This window comes from Poromitra crassiceps (genome assembly GCF_964638095.1).
Source record: "Poromitra crassiceps genome assembly, chromosome: 12".
Taxonomy (NCBI): Eukaryota; Metazoa; Chordata; class Actinopteri; order Beryciformes; family Melamphaidae; genus Poromitra; species Poromitra crassiceps.
Genome location: NC_139632.1, coordinates 10738534 through 10762588, shown reverse-complemented (window position 1 = coordinate 10762588; position 24055 = coordinate 10738534). Strand labels below are relative to the sequence as shown.

General features: G+C 43.8%; 1 protein-coding gene across 1 annotated transcript in view; it reads right to left on the bottom strand.

Annotated features, from left to right (window-relative positions):
* Positions 1 to 1818: 1818 nt before the first annotated feature.
* brinp3a.2 (bone morphogenetic protein/retinoic acid inducible neural-specific 3a, tandem duplicate 2) overlaps positions 1819 to 24055 on the bottom strand; it is a gene marked incomplete at both ends in the record, with an annotated part of 40592 nt that continues 18355 nt past the window's right edge. Inside the window, 6 exons of the mRNA XM_083648142.1 lie at positions 1819 to 2589; positions 3337 to 3679; positions 7458 to 7680; positions 12396 to 12632; positions 12892 to 12997; positions 19228 to 19418. Coding sequence (XP_083504268.1) covers positions 1819 to 2589; positions 3337 to 3679; positions 7458 to 7680; positions 12396 to 12632; positions 12892 to 12997; positions 19228 to 19418 — 1871 coding nt within the window. The remainder of the gene's footprint in view (positions 2590 to 3336; positions 3680 to 7457; positions 7681 to 12395; positions 12633 to 12891; positions 12998 to 19227; positions 19419 to 24055) is intronic.

Genomic DNA, 24055 nt, shown 5'->3' with positions numbered 1-24055 from the left:
TCCTCTTTGCAACAGGATGAAACAGTGTTGAACTAGTCTTAATTGTGAGAAATGAGGACTAACACAACTGGAATGAAATCTAGGCTACCGTACCAATTAGATAGACCTGATAGTCGCATTGTTCATTATGGTATTTATGGGCATTATTTTAGATTCGGATCTTTAATTCATTGACCAAAACGTCTTTCTTTATTTGGGTATCATAGCTAAAGGTAAGACGTTTTTTAACACAAGACAGAGGACCTTGTCCATACCTTTACATATAGCCAGCTGGATTAACTGTAGGCCTAATAAACGCTCTTTATACCGGCCTCCCAAAAACAGCAAATGCGAAACTACAGACCATACAAAATGCTGCTGCCACGGTCTTAATTGGGAGAACACATTAGACCTGTTTTATGTGAGGTACGCTGGCTCCCTGTCCTTTTAGAATCAATTTTAAAGTCCTTCTCTTGGTTTTTATGGTTCTCTTGGTTTTTCTAAATGGTTTGGCTCCTTCCTACATCACAAATTGTTTTTTTATTCCATGCCCTCCCCATGTTCCTTAAAGGATGACTTTACCGATTATCAACCCACTTTGTATCATAATCTCGGTAATACTGTATAAGCACATGGGCAGTGTTTACCGTCTCTCTCTGTTTACCTCATGGAGAAAAATCCTCCCTTTCTCTGCCTGCAGAAACTCCGCCCCCGCCAGCTGCAAGTCATTAAGGCTCGTTAAGGCTCTCTGGATGTGCACATACTTAAACAATTAAAATAAACAACAACAGCCGCCCTCGGAGCAGATTCTGCGTCTCGAGCAGAACCTCCGCAGTTCCGTTGTGACACGTTGTGGCGTAAAACGCGTCACAACAGAGCATTTTGCCAGAGGAGGAAATGGGAACTCTCTGGAAAAAGTACACACACACACACACACACACACACACACACACACACACACACACACACACACATATCAGTGGCGGCTCCTGAGCTCGAAATCATGTGAGGATGACTGAAACATTTGTGGCCGTTTTTTTCCCCCACCCCCAATAAGATCATGGCTTTCGCATATCTCCCTGACTGTCCATCCAATCGACTTCGAGCTGCAGAACGGGCACTGCACTAGTAGGAAATTGAAAAAAAAAAGATGAATGATTATTTATATTGTTTAGACCAAATTAATTTACCAACTCTAATTTGTGATATTAATGTATTTCAAAACGAGAAGAAAATCCAATATTAAAAGAATAATGAAACATATACCAACAGCTGGAGTCTGTTATAACATGATGTTTTAATATCAATTTATCTACAAAACCTTGACTGACACCACTGTATTCTGGTCTTTTATGGAAAGTGCACTGTCACTGAAGCAAAGGAACATATAAAAATTACAAACAAACATACTGTACCATGTTTATCGTAAAATGTCCATTCATTTGGCCTTGGTACTTACAGTATAAATGAGCAGGGCCATATTGAAACAGGATGGTTCATCTTGATGTAGCTATCTGAAGTTTCTACCGTCGATTTCTTTTATTATAGATTATGTTCTTGTGAAACAGTTGTGCATTTTGTCATTTTGCTGATTCCACCCGATTCGTTCTGATAATTGCACTGTTAGTCGTTGCCACAAAAAAATAAAACCGACATGATGACATCAGTACATTCTGCAGCTGCTCTTCTTCCAATTACAGTACCCATACAGTTTGGCAATAAGGTAATCCATAGAGGCAGGAGACAACTGTAAGCCGGTGCACCACGATGGGCACAATTCATATGTCTGATAGTTATCCTCGCAGCCATTTACATTCCATTGCTCCGCTCGAGCAGCTGTTAACTGCACAGCTTAGTGGTCTCGTAATCCAGGGAGTTGGGCAGACGGGAGCTGTAGGCCTGCAGGGAGGCGTGGATGCGGACCACGTCGTTGGCAGTGAGTTTGAGCCGGTGCCGGAGGAGACAGGCAAACAGGTCCAACCTCTGTTGACCCGGAGGGGACAGCCGGTTCACCCGGTCCCGTATCTCCAAGAGCTGGAGCATGGCCGTGTCTTGGGAACCCTGGGTGTACGGGTAGTCCAGTTGCAGGATCAGGTCGCGGATCGCCTCCGGGTCAAAGTGCATGCTGTAGCCGAACACCTGGATGCTGTTGATCTTCATGTAGCCCAGGTTCCGAGCGGGATCTGTCATCTCCAGAGGCTCGTAATAAACGCTGTCGTTCGCGCCGTCCTGAGTCTTTATCCTGCTCCGGAGATAAACGTGGATGGTCTCAAAGAACGTCTTCCACTTGTTGCCCAGCGTCAAAGTCCAGTTGTAGCACTCGAGCGGCAGGTCCAGCTTGTTGGACTGCCAGTCTGGGAAGTTGTTCTCATTGACGGGGATGTACCAGCTCTCTGAATGGCTCCCTCCGAAGGGGTTGATGTAGAGGGTGAGGACAGGCTCCAGCGTGCTGTTCTTGGTCAGGCAGATTTGGAGGGACACGCCGAGCAGCATGTGGACCATGTTGGACTTGTACTTGTTGCTCTTCAGCGTCAGCAGCATCCTCTTCCTCCACGACGGGTCAAACCAACTGTTGAGTCGCATGTCGTTGCTGATGAAGATGGCGTGGACCTAACAAGACATATACAGTGTAGAGACACAGACATACATAAAACAGTGTGTACACAGTTACACCCATGCAGAAAAGCAATCTTACACATTTATGACACAACTTTGTGGAATACTCAACTCTGATTGGCCAATGAACACAGTCTGTTGATGGCTGTTTCACATAACGGACCGCTTTCTCACATCGCATCATACTGTAGCACTCCACAGTAAAGAAGTATGGTCAATTTTGTTGATTTCTAATCAAATTAACTAGCGACACCTTGTGGCAAAAATGCATTACTCCTTGATTACCGAAGACAGTCCTGCTGGACTAGTTTTGTGGCAGAAACTTGTAAATTATTTACGCTTATAATTCAATTTCATATGTGATTAATGACCCTGGCCAGTAGCCATCTACTAAGTGGGACAATGTGCAGAAATTCTAATCTCATGTTGCGTTAATGACCGGCTTGCTGTACATTATCCCATACAAATTCACTACACAATCCATAATGGTCCTGTATTAGATTAATTATTCAGTATTCTAATAAACAAAACAAGAACTTCATCAGATCATCATGAGTACAACAAAATATGGGAACAGCATGAAGAAGCGACACACTTCCTCAGTCGCCAGCAGTACAAGACTTTGTAATGCTGAGTTAGCTCCCTGTGCGTGAATGCATCCCCCCCAGGCTATTGCTGCGAAAGATAGCTCATCTCTGGGTGTGGCTGACATGATTAAACAAAGGGTGAAAGAAAAATTACCTCTAGCCTGCGGTCAGCTCTCTGCAGTAGGTAGCGTAGCTCCAAATCCTGGAGGTCCATCTCGAAACCCAGGTAGTTCTCCGTCGAGTCTGCCACCATGGGCCTGCAGGCTCCCTGCGTGAGGGCGAACCCTGGGTTGCAGCTCCCGCAGCGAGTGTGGTTGTCTGGGGCGCACGCGGCGCAGGCCGTCCCTTCCCCGACAGAGCAGGGCGGAGGCAGCTGACAGGGGCTGTGTTCGTATCGACAGCTGCAGCTGTGGAGCTCCTCGGAGAAGGTGCCGAGCTGGTTGTTCTCCGAGCAATACAGGAGAGACTGGAAATGGCTCAGCCAGTAGGACCGAGGCCTGCATTGGGGAGAGGAGAGATGAGTGGGAAGGACGAGAGAGAAAGAGAGAGAGATAGAGAGAGGTTATTGAACAGCGCTCACTGCAGTGCGCACAGCTGGCTCCTACAGGCTATACAATCAGTATCCACTTGATGGCTGGCTCCTCGACAAGGCAGGTCATGTGTAAAATAAGCATAAATATAAAACATGCAGACAGGGTCGGGAGGTTCGCTGCTCGACTAAACATTAGAATGGATGTATGAGTTAAGCGACGTTGAATGTGGTTGGCTCGTCGGTGCCAGACGCATCGCTTCCAGCATCTTAAAGGAACACTCCGCCCATTTTCAACCAGCTTTGTATCATTAGAACATCAGTAGTATATCAGAAAACTGTAAACGGTTTTGAAGTCTGTCATTTAATTTGACAGTTATTGAGTGTTAAAGTGTGGACCAGTGACATCACTGGTCCACACTAACTCAAATTAATAACTCATTAACTCAAATCAACTCTCAATAACTGTCAAACTATTCATCATTCATCTAGTTTGACAGTTATTGAGAGTTGATTTGAGTTAATGAGTTATTAATTTGAGTTAGTGTGGACCAGTGATGTTACTGGTCCACACTTTAACACTCAATAACTGTCAAATTAAATGATAGACTTCAAAACAGTTTACAGTTTTCTGATATACTACTGATGTTCTAATGATACAAAGCTGGTTGAAAATGGGCAGAGTGTTCCTTTAAGACCACCGACCCGCCCACCACACTGTCTGCTCTAATGGTGCCTCATTTGAACGCCTCAGCGTACATAAACATTAATGCTGACCAGGTGCATCGCTTCATGGCCACAGTCAAATGCTACTTCCAGGAGGATCTATGCACCACCATCTCAAGATGATTCCACAAACACCACTCTGACTTGAATACAGTGGCCTGCACAGTCTCTATACTGTAGCTCCCCAGCAAATATTATCATCGGGGGGGAAAGGTCTATAGATATGATTGTATCTTAGGTTTCAGGTACATTATGATTAGTAGTATGAATAGTATGAATAAATAAAGGACTGAGAGGTTGATATGCTGTTCACTTCCTTTCTTTACTGTACCTTTGCAGCAACATACTGTATTCACCTTATGTAGCCACGCCCATTTGACCCGGTTGTGTGGCCGTATCAAAACTTCCGGGCTAAAAATAAAATAAAATAAAATGGCTGGCTTCTCCAATATCATCTAACTCTGAATTAACTAATAATTTAGCCAATTGTATGTACCAAATAAAAGCAAACGGCAATGTCTAAGAACGCAACGCCATGTAACTGGCTCGTTAAGTGTCGCATTCCAGGGAATTACGTTAACGTCTGCGGGTCTTATTGACGTTAGCGGCTCGAGCGCAACTCGGAGGAGAGAAAACTATCTTAAGCTTTCTTTGTTGGAGTCCAGGTATGTTTTACAAGAAAGTGCTCGTCATTGTCGACGATAACGTTATCTGACCTGGCTAACATTGGATACTCGCTTGCTTGCTGTGTACCGGCTCAAAGTAGTAGGCTACATTCTTTATTTTATCCCCTGCACTGTCCGCTCCAAAAACAACTCTCTTATTTTGCGCCGTGACCGCCGGAAGTGTTAAAAGGACCCGGAAGAATTTGGCCCACTGTAAGGTCTGAACATAAGGTGATGCTAATATCGATAATATTCGGGAAATATCGCAATATTCGATAGTATGGAAAATCGGCCCAAGCCTATACAGTATATGTGCCGCCAACAAATCAGCAGGAAAGCATTGGCGCTAGTGAGTCAGCATGGACCAAGATCCCGGTGGAGCATTTTGGCACCTTGAATCCAGGCCTCAGAGAAGTTGAGCTGTTCTGGAGGCAAAAAAGCTTTCCTGAAAAGGCCAATGAGTATAGACGGTTTCAACATCCTACATTTCCCCCAGCTTACTTCCTGTTGCAGTGTTTGCTAGTACAATAACTTGACAGGAAATGAGCTAGGTTCCAAACTGTTACACAATTCAGTGAAAACCGTCTTTAGCTTTACACCATTAGGCGTGTGTGGAGGAAGTGTGTGTGTGTGTGTGTGTGTGTGTGCGTGTGTGTGCGTGTGTGCGTGCGTGCGTGCGTGCGTGCGTGCATGCGTGTGTGGTAAAGGGAGAGAGAGACATGGAGACACAGAGAGAGTTGTCTTTGATCAGTTTCTGACATAAATATTAGAAGTGTGCTGCAGCCATAGGGTAACTGCCATTCAGACATGCGTATGATTCCCTCATGATGTACTGTAGGCTGGAGTTTGATTCCTGTCTGTAGCACTTGATTAGCTGTGATCACTTTGTGCCTCTTATCCTCTTTGCTAGCTGAGGAGACAAAATGCACTTCAATGCATTTCCTTTCAGAGGAAAGAAGAAAGTGTTTTCTTTGATCAGGTTTATATTGTGGTAAACTGTATGCTAATCTGGAAATGTTTGTTGGATTACATTTAGACATCCGTTTTCTCAATGCCAATCCTCGGGTCTGGTTGCCTGAACGTTAGAGAAGCGAGCAAAGTGAGCTTTATTTTTTATTTTTTATTTTTTTTATATCAAATCTACCAGTGGAAAATCTGATCATGGGAAATTAACAAAAAAAAAAACTATTCCCTTCAGGAGAGCATTCCAGTTGCCAAGACTTTAGTTGTGTATGTGCAAATGTCTTCTCTACCAACCACTGCTATACATCTCAATGTGTTCTCAGGCAACTTGCATGGCTGTATTCAAGTGACTACAGTGTTGTTGCAGTATGTGAAAAACGGACTGAGGTTAATTGTGTTAATTGATGTTAATTGCGCTGTCTTTGCAATCAGACAAAGGTGAGAGCCCTCTTTAAGTGAAGGACTCACGAGCTCGGCGTACGTGAGATGAATACTGCATGTCAGTTGCGTATACGGAAGCTCTTTCCTCAGCTGCTCAAAGGAGATGTAACGGAAGGAGATGAGCGAGAAGGTGCAGCAGTATGCCGAAAGAAGTTTGCGCACAAAGTGTGTTCAGCTCTTATAGTATCACTATTCGCCTCACAAAAGTCGAGCTCGCTGCGGCTTCCACTGGATTATTCGCTCATAATTGTCAGCGGGGAGAAAAAAAGTTGCCCCGGGAAGCAAAAATCAATCATATATCTCTCATGTGTCTCCAGTGCCATAAACAGGATGTTAAAAGGAGGGGTGGAGGGGCTTTCAAGAGCCTCCGCTTCACTCCCAGGCAAACTGACAAACATCCCATTCTCAATCTCTCTCCACTGAATATGGAGATTTCTACGCAAGCCAGGGAAAAAACAACAACAGAGAATGCTTCACATTTGATGCGGCAGTAATAACATAGATAAACACTGCCTGGATGAGGGTGATGACTCTCCCACTCCTTTTCCTGGCGAGTGGGTGGGAATATCAGCTGCATAGATCAGTGATTAATGTGTGTTTTGGCAATGTGGCGGAGAGAGAGAACGAGACAGATTGAGGAGGGAGGGAGGGAGGGACGGAGAGAGAGAGAGAGAGGTAGAATGTACATTGAACAGGATGCACTGTAGGGCGAAATCCTCTAGCTGCTACCGGTTGCGGCTTTCGGGTAAAAAAATAAAAAAAATAAAAAAAAATAAAAAAAAATCATTGCAAACTTGCAGCTCCTCAAAGGAGCATACATCAAAAAGAACCCGGGGAAGGAAAAACAATCAGCTATACTCTACGAGAACAATTGACGAAGCTTTCGGAAGCGCTTTCCTCTGCCGAGACGCATTGATTTCTTAAAGCTTTGTCAACGGCTGCGGCACTCACCGTTCTCGAGGCAGCCGGATACGCGGTTGTCTGTGGCACCGTTTGCTGAGGCTGAAGAGCTTGAAGACGACTCTCTGGGCCCGCCTGAAGAGGACGCGCATGCTGTTCTCCAGCTGCTCGTATCGCCACTGGAACAGGCTGTCCAGCGACCACAGGTGTTGGATGGTGGACACGTTCAGGAAAAAGTTCTGGGGCAGCCGCGAGAAGAAGGTCTTGAACTCATCTAAGTGGGGACGGAAAAATACAAAAACAGCATTTTTCACATCGATGAATCTTTGCCACGTTAATTCTGAAACATTGTAATTATTGTACTAAACAAACAAGACCATCGCTGGTCTTGTGTGCCCTTTTATGTTGTGTGCGTGCGAGCAGGTCAGATTTGGCGGGAAATCTGCTCTATTGATTTAGAGCACGAAGAGACTTTATGGCACAAAACAGGAAGAGGGCGCTGTTCTTCCAGAGCAAATAGAGAGCCAAAGTCACACCCTCTTCCAGTTTAGGCATACGAACCAAGGGATTCCGCCATTCTTTTTTCCATAGACATTTCGTAAAATCCTTGTAAAAAAGGTTTTAATTGGTTAAACCAAACGATTCAGCTATAACCAAGTCAAAGTTATATGGTCTCTCATGATTCTAAATATTCGAAGGATTTAATGTCTATGGGAAAAAAGAATGGCGGATGAAATGCCTTGGTTCGTATGCCTATGCTCTCTATGGAGCATGATGGAATGGAAGAGGCTTCATGAAGTATTTTGCATGAGACTTTGTTCACTTCATTTGTAACTGCATGCTTCATCATACATCATCATCATCAATTAATTAATTTGATATGAGATTCATTCCTCCAAAGGATATTGTATGGCAATTAATCAAGAGTTCGTCAAGAGCATGTGGAGTTGGGAATCTTGTTGGTATAGATCTGATATAATGATGATATATGATATGATATACATCTGATATAATATGAGTGTGTGTTCTTCTTGATCTTTCTTTTGGCTCATTTACAACCCCATCCCTCGAATCTAAACTCCCATAGGCTGTTGTCTCAGATTTCAGTCTAGGTGAGTCACTCTACTGGAGCCTGACTGGATGTGGTCTGACAAATGAGACATGTTTACAAAAATCACTTCAGGCCAAACAGCAAGAGTCGTCAGTCTTCTGCCTGCTCGACCACCCAATGCACTAGGCCAGATTCACATCAGGCTTAGGATCATTGTAGGAACGCCTGCCTGGTCGGCTCTTCAATTCAATTCAATTCAGAAAACCGTATTACTCCCACTAGGGAATACGAGCTAGGGGTGTATCAATGTGCGTTATACGGAACTTAGGTACAAGGCTTTAGGTTCAATACGCAATCTTTCACTGCTGAACACTGCAAGTCTTCTACAAGGATATCATGGTAAACTGAACTGAGATAAAAAACATGTAAGGAAAAACAACAACAATCATGTAAATTTAAATAAAAACGAATACCGGTAAGTAAAATAAATTAAGATAAATAAATAATCAATTAAATGTCCCTGATTTTTTTTGCCATTTCTAATTTATTGCTGTATCCGTCCAAAACATACCGAACCATGACACCACTGTGTCATATTGAACTGATCCATGAATTTTGTGGACCGTTAACACCGCTATTACGAGCAGAAACACAGCAGCATCCAACAACATACAAACAAATACACCAAGAAGCTTGAATGTGCAATGAAATCTATAAATAATGTTGATACAGTATAGTAAACTTGATTAACACAATAAAAAGGTCAGCTAAAAAAACATTCCCAACATAACATATGAAGCAGTTAAAAGGCGGATTGCAGAGAGGATAAGTGATTTTGAATGGCGGTTAGTTTCACAAGTAGGTAAAACATAATGACGCCCTGAGAACATGTCCAGAAGAAGCCAAAAATACTTGCTGCTTTCTGGAGGATCTGTTGGTCGCAGAAAGAATACAGGTCTCTTTCTTTATTTCACTCCGGTGATCTTAGAACAGATGTTAACGTTTAGCCATGCTGTTCGGGATGTTTCTGTCTTTTACTGTGGTGCTGTGAAACCAGCAGATACAAGAAGACTCAGGAGACTCTCAATAAAAGACTGATAAAAACGACACAGGATGACAGACCTGACAGAAGAGGAATTTAGTTTGCGGAGAAGGTTGCCCCCGCTTTACACTAGTCTCAGTGTTCACAACGGCCTCAGTGTTGACATCAAATTGAAGGTAGTCGGTAGGTAGAACTTTTGTTGTGAGTGCGCTCGCATTCGCTGAGTTTGGACGCATTTTATATTGTTGCCCATGTCAGTTTTGGAGGGAAATCTACCAATTGCTTTACAGCACAAAGGAATTACAGGAAGGAACGAGGCCTCCTACTAAGAACAATTAACGACAGCTACCAATGCTACTGTAGGCCTACTACTACTACTACTACTACTACTACTAATAATAATAATAATAACAGTATTATTATTACTATCATCATCATCACTATCACCATCATCATAATTTATGTGAAGGAGAAGCTCCTTTATGTTTCTTTAACACTGACTTATTTAACCTTTGTACACTAAACTGCTGTGTTTTGTAGACGTTTTTAGCTGTGTTTTAAAGCCTTTTACTGTAAAAGGTATGGCCAACTCACATTCTTCATAAACACCATCACTATTGTTTGAGAACATTATCATCACTCTCATCATCATAATGGAACAGATGCCTGCAATACGCCCTCGTGGAACTCACACATCACTTACAGATTCATTTTTTTCCCTTTTCCACCTGGCCACCAACTATCTTGTTTCTCTTAACTATTTAAACTAAATTTTTAATCTTTTTACTTTTTCAACTTTATTTTTCTTTGTTGGCAATTTTATCTCTGTATTTTAACTCTATAAAATGTTTAGCCCTGCATCTATTGCATCTCAGTCGGCCCCGAAGGGGGGATGCCTGGTTGCATCGGCCCTCACAAGGTTCCTCCTCTGCTTTTTTCTCCCAAAGGAGAGAGGGGTTTAAGACCCTGGTGGTCCAGTCCCTGGGGCAGATTTTCTTGCGCACTTCTAGGGTTAATGGCTGAGGGATGCTGGTAGGTTAGAATAGTTTAGGTTAGGCTGTAGATTATCTAGAATGTTTTTAAATGTTATATAGTTCAGGCTACGATTAGATTAAATTAGAGTAGGTCAGGACAGGGCAGACTAGGCTGTAGATTAGTTTGATTCCTTGTTTGCTAGTTAGTTCTGGTTAAGGTTAGAGTAGTCAGAATGGCCGCGCAGTTGTTGTTCGTTTGGTTTGGCCGCTCTGCTGCCGGTTCTGGTGTGCCGCTGTTGCCTCGGCTGTGGTGTGCCACTGTTGCATCGGTGGCAGTTTGGCGCTGGTTGTGGAGTGGCCGGGTTAAATGAGCAACAGCTGCATGCCCTATAGGGCTGGGCGATAATGCAGTACTATTGTTTGCTGACTTTCAGTGGTATCTCGTAAAAACTCTCGTAACGGACAAGCCCGTCTTTTATTGTCACACGAACACCACAATACATGCATGCGGCCACAACACACTCATGCTGACGGTGGCCGGTGAAAAGTGTCCTCTGCATTTAACCCATCCAGGCATGTCCTTTCCTCCGAGGGGCAGGCCAGGAGCAGTGGTCGCTTTCTCGTACAGCGCCCGGGGACCAACTTCGGATGTTGTCGTCACTGGTCGGATGACGATGACGATCTGATCTTCTGCATGTTTTTAGTGGGGGGGTTATATACGGAGGAACCCCCTGGGGGGTACGGGGAGAACATACAGAACAGAACTCCACACAGAGAGAAAGGCCCTTACGACGACATAACCCACCTGGGCAGTAGGCACTGAAGATATGGGGGGGAACACAACCACAGCGCCCACAGTGTCCCAGGCGAGAATCGAACTCAGGACCTTCTAACCGTGAGGCGACAGCGTTACCGACTGCGCCACCGTACCCCGGCCGTATCATTATATAGAGAGAGATTAGCCTTAACTAGACAAATTCTCTGTAAAGCCCTCTGAGACATATAGGCTATACAAATAAACTTAATTTGACTTAACAGATACATTGTATTTAATCTGAACGCAACAGACAGAACATCTGTATGATGAGCTTAGCCTGTTGTCTAGCCTGAGACAACAGTTTGACAGGGAAATGCATTGAGCTGTTGGGACTGTTCAGTGTGTCACCATTAGACTCAAGGCTATAACCATAGCGTTGGTCGGAGTTGCCATTGTTAATCTCCATAGAGTATGTGTCGGTGGTCCTTCTGCTGATGAGGCAAAGTGCTGGAACTGTTTAATATCCCTCACTGAAGGACACGTTATGACACTTGGGCATTTTCGCATTCTGGGCACGCTCATGCCCTCGCCTCTCACCCAGCTATTAAAACATACACTTTGAAAGTAATTGCACTTAGAGATATTTCAGACAAATTTAAGGAGCGGGGGAGAAAAAAAAGGCATCCATTTTGATCTCACCTGAGTAATAATCGGCGAGGCAGGGTGACCGAGCACAGCAATAATAACCAAACATTATGCTAAGTGCTTTCAGTCAACGTCTGCGTCTCCGATGATGTGAAAAGCCGGACTGGCAATAAATGGGTTTTTATAGCTGATTAATCTGCTCCAGCCATATTGTAAACTACCTGAGCCGAAAGCTGTTGATTTTTTTAATCCGGTCCTGTCACACTGTTAATTTGCTATATGCAGATAGCGCGCGCCAGGGCCCAGGATTCATGACCAGCTATTACAGTTTACAGGCCTTCGCCGATAAATCTCTGAGCAGGGAGGAGCCCACCACACTTAGAATCCTCGCTCGGATTTAACCGTGCAGAATAATATGGTGAAACACTTCAATTCGTTCTCACTCCCTCTCAGGTGAATGATTTATCTTCTGAAACCGTTGATGATTTGGGATTCTGCAATCGGAGAACTTTTTCCTCACCCGATTCCTCGAACTCTTTGTAGAGCATCGCCCAAGTCTCTGTGATCCTCTGCAGGCTGTCCTCCATGGCTTGGATGTCCATATAGGGGCAGTTGCACTCTGGGAACTTGGGGTCACAGTTGCACCAGCAGTCATTTTCCCGGCAGACAAATTCTCCCTCTCCGTTGCAGGCGATGTAGCTGAGAGCGGCCTGAACAAAACTTTCTCTCAGATAGTCGGGAAGGATAACCTGCAAGCCTGTAAAAAACCCAGCTAGGTTTAGTGCCATAATCAAACTGGGAACTTATGGAGAGATAGTGGAGGCAGAGGTAGTATTATAGCGCTGGCCGAGCTTATAATTTACTCGATAAAATCTATTAAACTTTTCGGCTATAGCCTTGAGTAGCATGTCAACCCGTCGTTGGCACTGATCCCATATCCACAAAAGAAGGTTTGTTTTATGCAAAGAACCTCATTTCATGACATGCAATTGCAATAATAAAAAGACAAGACGCACCTTGCAGCTGGACTTTATTCTCAGGGCTCTGAACCAGCACAGAGCTGACGGAGTCAAGGTTGTCATAGTTACTGCATCCGAGAGGACCCGTTCGCGTCTCTGTCACCTGGGCAACAAACAAATAAAAACAGTCATTTTAAAAATGTTCCCTTTTAGTGCAAGCTCGTATAAGTGCAAGGTTAGGTTTATTTCTTAGTTTTCACAAAAAACATCTAAAGGCTGCTCCTAGAATTCCACACAAAAGCGGTTTGAGAGGATTCCAATAAGATTCCACTTCTTTGTAAAAAAACAAATCAGTGACTTTTCTCTAGTCTACAAACAGAATATGTTGCTACTCAATCCTTTGTGAAAAAGTAGCAATGTGGGGGAAACAAATAGAAAAAGCATGATTAAGCACATTCCGAGACTTCCAAACGCTCCTCGGCGCTCATTTCTGGTGGAAGAGCGCTGCTAATTAACAACGTTTCAACCAAATGATACACTGCCCCCTCCCTGCGTTCTTTAATTATTTGCATAGTTCACTTCAGTCCTCCTTGAGAACATCTTAAGAGAAAGATGGCTATTGGCTCGCCTCGCCTCCGAAGGAGCAAAAGCATGAAAAGAGGCATCAAACAACGGTACAGCAGGCCTAACAGCAGGCCTCCTTTTCCGGCTAGTCACTGACTGAAGACCTTTCCATTGACCTTTGCGGCAAAGCATCCTTCTTCACCTCATTTGCAATCAGAGATCTCATTTGGACTTTTCTCTCGCCGCGACATGCTGCAGAGCACCTAACCCATTCTCATTTTTCTCCCTTTGTGCTTGCGGGACACCATATTTTGTCCAGCAATTTGTCCTGGTCAGGCTTGTCAGAGGACAGTCGGTGTGAAGTGACAGATGGACGAGGCGAGACAATGAGGGTCAGTCGATCAGTAACACCATCATGGAGGGCTTGAAGGGGGAGCTCATATGAGGCCGCGGGCGAAGCGAGAACTCTGCGCGGGGGGGCCTCCTTCATCGAGCTCCTAATCCAGAGGAGAGGGGATTTGCGGAGGGGAAAATATATACGGTCTTTGAACGAGAAAGAGGGAAATCATTTGAGTTCTTCTATACTATCATATTGGCATCATCAATCCCTTGGATTCCCCGGCGCGGGATTTTACCGCCGATATGAACGCGTGGAAATGAGATACAACCGTGGCTTTGGGAGCACTTGAATATTGAATCTATATAAAAAATATTATTTGATATGCCATATGATATTCCATATGGTAAACACTGACTGATGAGCGGAGCATTCAATTTCCGCTTTGTAGAGCAGCTGCTATTCATTGTAGATACACTCTGGTGTATTAAAAAATACTTTAATGGGACGTTATTGGCCACCTGTACCTCGGTGCACGGCTGTTAGAGGGACCGAGGCAAAGGCTAAAATTGGATGTTGAAGATTTGTTTCTTCTGATCGTTTTCCCCTCGGTATCTTTTCTATTGTAGTTTTTTTTGCTCCGTCTCCATCATCGTGATGTGAACTTTGAACTACAGGCGCTAGAGGGCGGGGCAGGGGTATTTCCACTTCCTGTATTCAAACGCAAGTTAAAAAACTGAGTGGGAGAAAGTGTTGAGGAGGTGAGTTAGATCCCAGTCACACGGAGGGAAGCGGTGATTCTAAAAGCCGGGGTCTTCAGCATTGCAAACTAGCCTCGGGCGCAGATACAGTACTCAACCAAATGATTTGACCCCTATAGTTATTATAGTCCAAGTGGTTGGAATAGCCTGCAGGCGAGACTTGAGATGTGCTCTAACTCTCTAACATCTTTTAAAAGCACACTTACCAATTTTCTCTAAAGCCTATTACGACCCCTGTGTGCATGATCGTTTGTGGGTACGTCCACATTCTCTCTGTATGGCATAATGTGTATATTATTATTTTATTTATGTATTTATTTATGTATGTATTTATGTTTTCATTTTCTATGTTGCTTTTAGTGTGTATGTTAAGTTTGACCTACGCCATACAAAATAAAGTTTGGCTGGACTGAACCACAAGTGGGTGGTGTATGGGAAACACTCTGTCTGCTCTGTGATAACAGACAGCGATCGATTGAGTCGTCGGGCTGGAATCATAAAAATGCATTAGTCTGCTAATGAGAACAAAATACAATAGAGAGGCTCTTTCCCTGAGATGAAAATAAAAATATGAAGCCGGAGAATCCGGGCTAGATCCCCTGCAGTTTGCCTCGTTCAAGGCTGTCGCTTTGTTCATCATTCTGCGTATAGACGCGCTGGCAGCTACGGCCAGAGTCAGGTGGGGATATATCGCCATCGATTTATTCTGGGAAATTGTCAAATCATAACAAAAATGATCCCTGCCGCTCTCAAACAGCTTGAGTCATTACTCATTGTACAAACAAAACCCGCTCCCATCACGGACTCGGCGGCGCACTGTGACTTCTCGAAGAGAGCCCAGATTTCCACAGCAATTCCCCCAGCACCACCGCGACAGGAACAGACCTTTCCTCCAAAATGAGCTGCAGTTTCCCCCTCTGCATGCGGGAAGGGAGGGGAGGAAGGGGGGGGGGACTTGTTAAATTTAAAATTCTTCGTTGTGTCTGTTCCGCCGAGTGCGCGGGTCAGCGCCCTGTGGAAATGATGCGCGCGGGGCCGCCGAGGAATCTGTCGCTCCTGTGACTCGCTCTCTCCCTGGTGATGGAGGTGAAGCGCTCCTCTTCCCAGTTCCCACCTGTCAGTTACGCCAGATGACCGCCTCTGGAGCATGAAAGCCCAACTCTCTCTCTCTCTCTCTCTCTCTCTCTCTCTCTCTCTCTAAAAAAAACGAATTCCCAAGAAATGAAACGGACAAAGCATGTGTAGCTCAGATGCGCCCACCTTAGTCGAACTGTCCCTGAACACCATGTAGTCAGAGGACGAAGCTTTTTGATACAAGCTTATTGATCTGATTTATGCTAGACTCAATTCTCAGTCTCTATCCATTTCGCTCAACTAACAGACTGAGAACTTTCCCCCCCAGATTGCATTGTTAAAACTGGGCGGAAAGAATTAGAGAGTAAAAAAAACAATTCATCGCAGAACCAATCCAAAGTCTTTAGGCAGAAGGGGCGGTGACATGCAGAAGCAGGGTGGGGATTTCGTCATTGTAGGGGCAAGGTTATTTGGCCTTCGGCGTCGCAAAACCATTTTTTTAGAGTACAAGGCCACATGCCAGGGCACAAAGGCCATTGCTCTATTGACATCGTGAAGGGAGATTTTTCTGAGATGTGTGTATAAAAATCAAATTTTGTTTATTATTTGTTTATTTAAAAAGGATCCCCATTAGCTGCCGCCAAGACGACTGCTCGTCTTCCTGGGGTTCACATTACATGACACGCAGCAATTAAAATACAAAAAGTACACAAAGTAAAAGAACAGAAGAAATAATGAGCCAGAAGAAAGAATACGCCAATTAAACATAATTTGCATACAGCAGAGCAGACTACATTAAACGGAGACTGCGGATGCTTTTAAAGGAACTGACAGTAGCAGGATGGTAGCAGGGCACTGCCAAGGTGGCCTTAGGGATCTCAGGGCATCACGGCCAGAGGGAGCCGGGGCAACGGAGGCCATGGCCTCCATGTCATTTGTAATTCCCAGCCTGTGCAGAAGTCATGTGCATGTAAACAGATCAAACGGAATCAAATAATGTAACGTTGCTCGGGACGTTTTAAAAAGCTCTCTCCGTGTTACGCAGTGATTCGCTGTATCTCCAGTTTGTTTCACTATGGATGATAATGGGGGAGAGCGTTATTTCCGGTAACGTGACAAAGGGGCATAGGACTATGCCCACCTTAGTCGACGAAATGTAACCCTCTCTGAACGCCATGTAGGTGAAGGACGAAGCTTTGAAGTACAGGGAGTCTGATTCATGCTCTGTTACAACAGAGTAAGGTGAACAGATTTTCAGTCCCCGTTTTTGGTGACCTGTCCCCGGTTGGAGCTGTCCCCGAAAATGTCCCCGATTTTCTACTCCTCCTCTGTAAAGTTTCCCATCCTGAAACGTTATAACCACAAACTAGAGACCCAGGGCATTCAGGGGATGTATGGCTTTCCTATAGGTATATTGACAATAAGGGTGTTTCTGAGCAATTTCCAGAGCAGAACTGTTCATCAACCAATCACATTTTTTTTTTATTCTTACAGAAATCTAAAAAACAATTGATAGCAAATCACAGTATGACTTTTTCTATGGTGTTCCTCAAGGTCTTGGTATCTTAATGTGGTATTTTGGAGGGATATCAGTTGGCCTGCACCATAGTTTATTACAGTAGCCATGGTCGAAATACATGAAACCGGAATTGTCCCCATTTTTTATTTGATAGATAACACTATTGGATATTTTAATGATATATTAACTGCAGAACTGGAAATGTCCCCAATTATCTTTTCAGAAATGTGGTCACCTTACAACAGAGCGACACCACACTTCACACAATGACTGCCATTTTCTTCTAAGGGAAGAGGAGGGAGGGGGGGGGGAGGTCACAGTGTCCTCAGTCCCCCTATTAACCCGCGCTATCTGAAGGTGACCACCGGAGGCAGAAAGCTGTCACGAGCTGTGTTTCACAAGATTCATTTATCTTCCATTTATCTTCCGCCGCCATATGTGTGCACACCTTGAAGCTTCCGTCAGAGTCAACGACGTGCGTACGGCTGCTGCCCTGCGGATCCTATCTCTGCGGATCCTATCTCATCACGAGTGGGGCTGATAGCGAATCTTCGTCATTACTATCGTTGTCATCATCAACACCAAAAACAATGAGGAAAATAACAACCGGCAGCAGATAGTAAGATGTGAGAACTGCAAGTATTAAGACAATATTAACACATCTGATCTCACTTTCAGCTGCTGGATTTAATGACCATGGTGTTTTGCTTTTATTCAGGGAATGAAGGGAGTATGTACAGCTACAATAAGCTGTTATAGTATGTTTGGCGGCTTCAGTCAGAGGTAACTGCGCCCATGCAGAAATCACCTGACACATCTCAAACTACTTCCTACATGGTGCTACTCTAGTCTATCAAAATGTCTTAGCTCTCATCGATTGTGTTGCATGGTTGTTTTCTGTACTGTTGACAAAATGTGATATTGTAAGTCGCTTTGGACAAAAGCGTCTGCTGCTAAATGACATAATGTAATGTAACATATACCAAAAGCTACGTAATGGATGAGAGATGCAAAAGATTTAAAGCAAAAGTCCACTTAGTTTTAACACAGGAGTTATTTGGCTTGACCGCCATGAAAACCAGAATATGAACTAGTCACCAAGATCGGATGCAGCCGGGCAACTTTGTAGCTTTCAGATTTTTACTTCCCATTTATTTGAATATTAGAATTTATTTATTTATTTATTTATTTATTTATTTATTTATTTATTTATTTATTTGTTTGTTTGTTTGTTTGTTTGTTTGTTTGTTTATTTATTTATCTATCTATCTATTTATCTATTTATCTATTTATCTATTTATCTGCACATATTTAAAAAAAGAAACAGATCAAATGAAAACAACGAGCTAATGTGCAGGTAGAGACAGGGAAACCTCAGTGGGCTTATACGGGGAATGAGGCTTTCAGGTTGACAACATATAAAGACGGGAGGCTATTGTGAGAGACTGCTCGCATGCCAACACATTGTCTCCGGTGTTCACAGCAATGGCAGGCTGGATGCCATAAATCTGCTACAATGTAGCAACCTCCAAGAAAAAGGATAATTGAGAGTTTTGCCGGGTGTAAGCTAAAAGAGAACATTTCCATAATGGGTATGAGAGAGTAGGAGAGTTCTATTTTGGACGTACGCCAGCTCTGTACAAAAGGGCCAGGAGATGGAGAAGAGAGAGAAGATGGCTGAACAGGATAGAGACGTCAAACCGAGACAAGACGAGCCCTCCGGGCCTGTTCACCATCTCCGCTTATCTTATTGCTGTAGCGATTTGGACTTTGATGCCCCTATAATTGATGATTCTGTATTAATGCCTCTTTTATGCTAATCCATTTAGTAATTGGCTTTAACTTCCAGCCATGTTCAGCTAAGGTTTCAGCTAAGTAAAAGGACACAAGTTTTCCACTCATTAAAATGTGTTCGTCGGTTCTTGTCTGAGCGAATTAGCCGTGATCTGCCATGGAACAAAATGGATGATTATTTCATTATGCAAATTGATAGTGGGCGGGAATCCTTGACAACCAATGCATTAGTCTGTGAATGTGCCCTTCGCCCCCCTCAAATGTCAACAATAGAGACACGACAGCGTTACCTTGATGGCAGTGCAGGCGATCTGGATGTGGTGCAGAGGGAGCAGGTTTGTTACCTTGATGGCAGTGGAGGCGATCTGGATGTGGTGCAGCTTGCGCAGGGTGCTCTCCCTGTCGATGAAGTAGGAGGCGGCCAGCTGGTGCAGAGCTTCCAGAGTCACCGTGGAGGAGTTGCCCGAGTAATCACTCACCTCCGCTTTCTTACTCAGTTTCCTTTTGTCCACAAAGATGGTTAGGGCCTCTTCTCCTGCACAGACGCAGACAGAACCAATCAGCGAATGTGTTTTTTTGTTTGATTTTTAATAAACTTTTTTTCATATCACACATATTCTACCCGCTGATCTGGGCTGAGTTGTAGACTAGTCTAGCACATGCTTCCTCCAATACATGTACAGTCGCCAGCCGCTTCTTCTCGCCCGACCCACCAGAGGAGGTTCAGTTCAGCGACCAGGACAAATACACTTAATCCGGCTACCCACCCGCAGACATGGCCAATTGTGCCTGTATGGACGCCCTACCAAGCCAGAGGTAACACGGGGGCTCGAACCTGCAACTTTCATGTTGGTATGTAGGGAGTGTAGCACTGCACTATCCGGAAGCCCCAATATATATATATATATATATATATATATATATATATATATATATATATACACCATATACACACTATGCTGAACAGACAAAGAACAGAGAGTTACTGCTGCTGCTGGAAATGGAAAACGCACCTCTTCCTGTGCAGCAGAGGATTTTTTTCCACGACAGAATTACTGACAGCCCATTTACACCTGGTATTAAATGTGTCCGGATACAGACTGCATTTTAATAGAAGGTGTAAGTAAATTGGGTCCGAGTGTTTAGAACAGCAAACGTAGAAGCTTTCACGAATTGGATACAGGTTGTATGTATCACTATTCCATTATTTCAATCGATGATAGACATTTTTTTCTTTGCATATCCCTCAGAGACACACATCCAGGTCTGTGTTGGTGGAGCGGTGGAAACACAGAGGCGCCTCTGCAGCAGGTAGGGTTACAGTATCGTGCTCAAGAACATCTCAAGGATACATTTAGGATCAGCTATGCCTTTCCACTTACAGAATGATCTCTTCAATCATCAGCCCACCTTGTAACAGTACCCGGCAATCAATATACTTCCCCTATGCCAGGCCACAGTACAGTATGCTCTCTTTACAAAGACAGCATACTTCATTCTGCTCAATGTAATGCAGTGTTAATATTTCAATTTCGTTTTCACTTCCTCAGGCGGTGAAGGGCACCCTTTTTAATATCGCAATCTATTTATTCATTTCATGAAGTCCATATGTTTCTGAACACAGAGGCAATCCATTTATAGACCCAGTGGCATATCTCTGGCAAGAGCCCAAGGCAAACTCCTCATTCTCCTCTCTTCATACCACTAAGAACTGGCGGCGTGCCAGAGCGCGGGGGCTGCCACGGCCCGGGCAGCTGGTGGGGTTGCATTATGTGGAGCCGCTCACGACGGCAAACTTTGACAAGTGCCAGGCGTCGGGTCTAAACTACACTAAGCCAGGCGTCAGGTCTAAACTACACTGAGCCAGGCGTCAGGTCTAAACTACACTAAGCCAGGCGTCAGGTCTAAACTACACTGAGCCAGGCGTCAGGTCTAGACTCAACTAAGCCAGGCATCAGGTCTAAACTACACTAAGCCAGGTGTCAGGTCTAAACTAAACTAAGCCAGGCGTCAGGTCTAAACTATACTAAGCCAGGCATCGGATCTAAACTAAACTAAGCCAGGCATCAGGTCTAAACTTCACTAAGCCAGACATCAGGTCTAAACTACACTAAGCCTGGCGTCAGGTCTAAACTACACTAAGCCAGGCGTCAGGTCTAAACTCAACTAAGCCACCAGGCGTCAGGTCTAAACTCAACTAAGCCAGGTGTCAGGTCTAAACTCAACTAAGCCAGGCGTCAGGTCTAAACTCAACTAAGCCAGGTGTCAGGTCTAAACTCCACTAAGCCAGGCATCAGGTCTAAACTCAACTAAGCCAGGCGTCAGGTCTAAACTCCACTAAGCCAGGCATGAGGTCTAAACTACACTAAGCCAGGTGTCAGGTCTAAACTACACTAAACCAGGTGTCAGGTCTAAACTAAACTAAGCCAGGCGTCAGGTCTAAACTACACTAAGCCAGGCGTCAGGTCTAAACTCCACTAAGCCAGGCATGAGGTCTAAACTCAACTAAGCCAGGCGTCAGGTCTAAACTCAACTAAGCCAGGCGTCAGGTCTAAACTCAACTAAGCCAGGTGTCAGGTCTAAACTCCACTAAGCCAGGCATCAGGTCTAAACTCAACTAAGCCAGGCGTCAGGTCTAAACTCCACTAAGCCAGGCATGAGGTCTAAACTACACTAAGCCAGGTGTCAGGTCTAAACTACACTAAACCAGGTGTCAGGTCTAAACTACACTAAGCCAGGCGTCAGGTCTAAACTCCACTAAGCCAGGCATGAGGTCTAAACTACACTAAGCCAGGCGTCAGGTCTAAACTAAACTAAACCAGGTGTCAGGTCTAAACTACACTAAGCCAGGCATCAGGTCTAAACTCAACTAAGCCAGGCGTCAGGTCTAAACTCAACTAAGCCAGGTGTCAGGTCTAAACTCCACTAAGCCAGGCATCAGGTCTAAACTCAACTAAGCCAGGTGTCAGGTCTAAACTCCACTAAGCCAGGCGTCAGGTCTAAACTCAACTAAGCCAGGCGTCAGGTCTAAACTCAACTAAGCCAGGTGTCAGGTCTAAACTCCACTAAGCCAGGCATCAGGTCTAAACTCAACTAAGCCAGGCGTCAGGTCTAAACTCCACTAAGCCAGGCATGAGGTCTAAACTACACTAAGCCAGGTGTCAGGTCTAAACTACACTAAACCAGGTGTCAGGTCTAAACTACACTAAGCCAGGCGTCAGGTCTAAATTACACTAAACCAGGTGTCAGGTCTAAACTACACTAAGCCAGGCGTCAGGTCTAAACTAAACTAAACCAGGTGTCAGGTCTAAACTACACTAGGCCAGGTGTCAGGTCTAAACTACACTAAGCCAGGCATCAGGTCTAAACTACACTAAACCAGGCCTCAGGTCTAAACTACACTAAGCCAGGCGTCAGGTCTAAACTACACTAAACCAGGCCTCAGGTCTAAACTACACTAAGCCAGGCGTCAGGTCTAAACTAATTGACAAGTGTTATTCTATAACAGGAAACCTGCTTTGGCAGACCTGCGCCTTCTCCGCCTTCTTAATGAGTTTGGACGTCATTGTCGTAGTCGTTGTTTGTTTGTTTTCACTCCAAGGACCATTTAGGGTTGTCCATCCATCACGCTGCGGAGAAACCTCACAAACCTGGTGACCGTGATTGGGAGCGGTGCGTTTGCGCTACACAGGCTTTTACATATAATCTCATACATCTTTGAAGAGTGATTTCTGTGCTGCCAGCGGCGTATTACTCCGCCAAGCTTCTGTGATGTGTTATTCAGTTACTCGCTGTGACACATTGTACCATGTCCATCTGTTTTCAGTAGCAGGCAATGCCTGAGAGAGCACATTCTAACAGACTTTATCAACAGAAAATCCATACTTGACTGTAGCCTATATCGTCTGTGTTTTGAGTTTTTGAGAGAATTCACTCCCTTATGCATAATTACCGCCCATGAAGTAGCTGGCAGCACTGCGAGCATGTCCATTTATTCCAAGGGGAACAATTAGCAAACGCGTAAGGGTTCATGCATACCGTTATAAAGACACCTAAATCTGTGATTCTCAACCTTTTTCAAAGACACTAATTTAGTCCACATTAGAGACACGGACCCCCCATTTGATGAGTGTTTATCCCTCGGACCTAATATGGCAGCATATTTATGATCAGATATGATTCCATGATAGCCTGGTATCTATCTATATATCTATCTATCTATATAATGTATAGGCTATATAACTATCTATAGCCTGGTATCTATCTATATATCTATCTATCTATATAATGTATAGGCTATATGACTATCTATAGCCTGGTATCTATCTATATATCTATCTATCTATCTATCTATATAGGCTATATGACTATCTATAGCATGGTATCTATCTATATATCTATCTATCTATCTATCTATATAGGCTATATGACTATCTATAGCATGGTATCTATCTATATATCTATCTATCTATCTATATAGGCTATATGACTATCTATAGCCTGGTATCTATTAGGGATGGGCATTTCTAGCAAAAACACTATTCGAAATTCGCTGGCCAAATTCGAATTTAATTCGAAATTCGAAAAAAAAAAAAAAAAAGTAAAAAAAAAAAAAAAAAAAAATTGTGAGTGAAATGTTGCATTGTCTCCCCTGATTCTAAGTCTACGGCTTTATTAATTAATATAAAAAGCTTCTGCTGTGGATTTTTAGCTCAAACAAGCATTGCACCACTGAAGTAAAGAACATGTTACATGACATTGACATTTTCGAAAATAAAAAACAGTTTTGACAATCATGAGTGGTTCATTAAATATTTAGTAGGCTCAGGTCTGAGTGCCAAAGGGGTGCCAAAGTCACCCCCTCTCCCTCTTCATGGGATTTCATCCGCCATTCATTTTTCCATAAACCTTGCTTAAAATGCTTATAAAAATTGTTTTACTTGCTCAAACCAAGCGATTTGACTATACTTAGAATCCAGTGTTGGGCAAGTTACTTTCAAAATGTAATATACTACATATTACTAGTTACTTTCATTTGAAAGTAATAAGTTACTTTACAATATTACTTTCTGTGTAGAGTAACTCGTTACTTATTACACTACTTTTGCATTACTTTGACCGAAACAAAAGCAGCAGCAGAATGACATCGCCGCCCCGGAACCATCCCGAAAA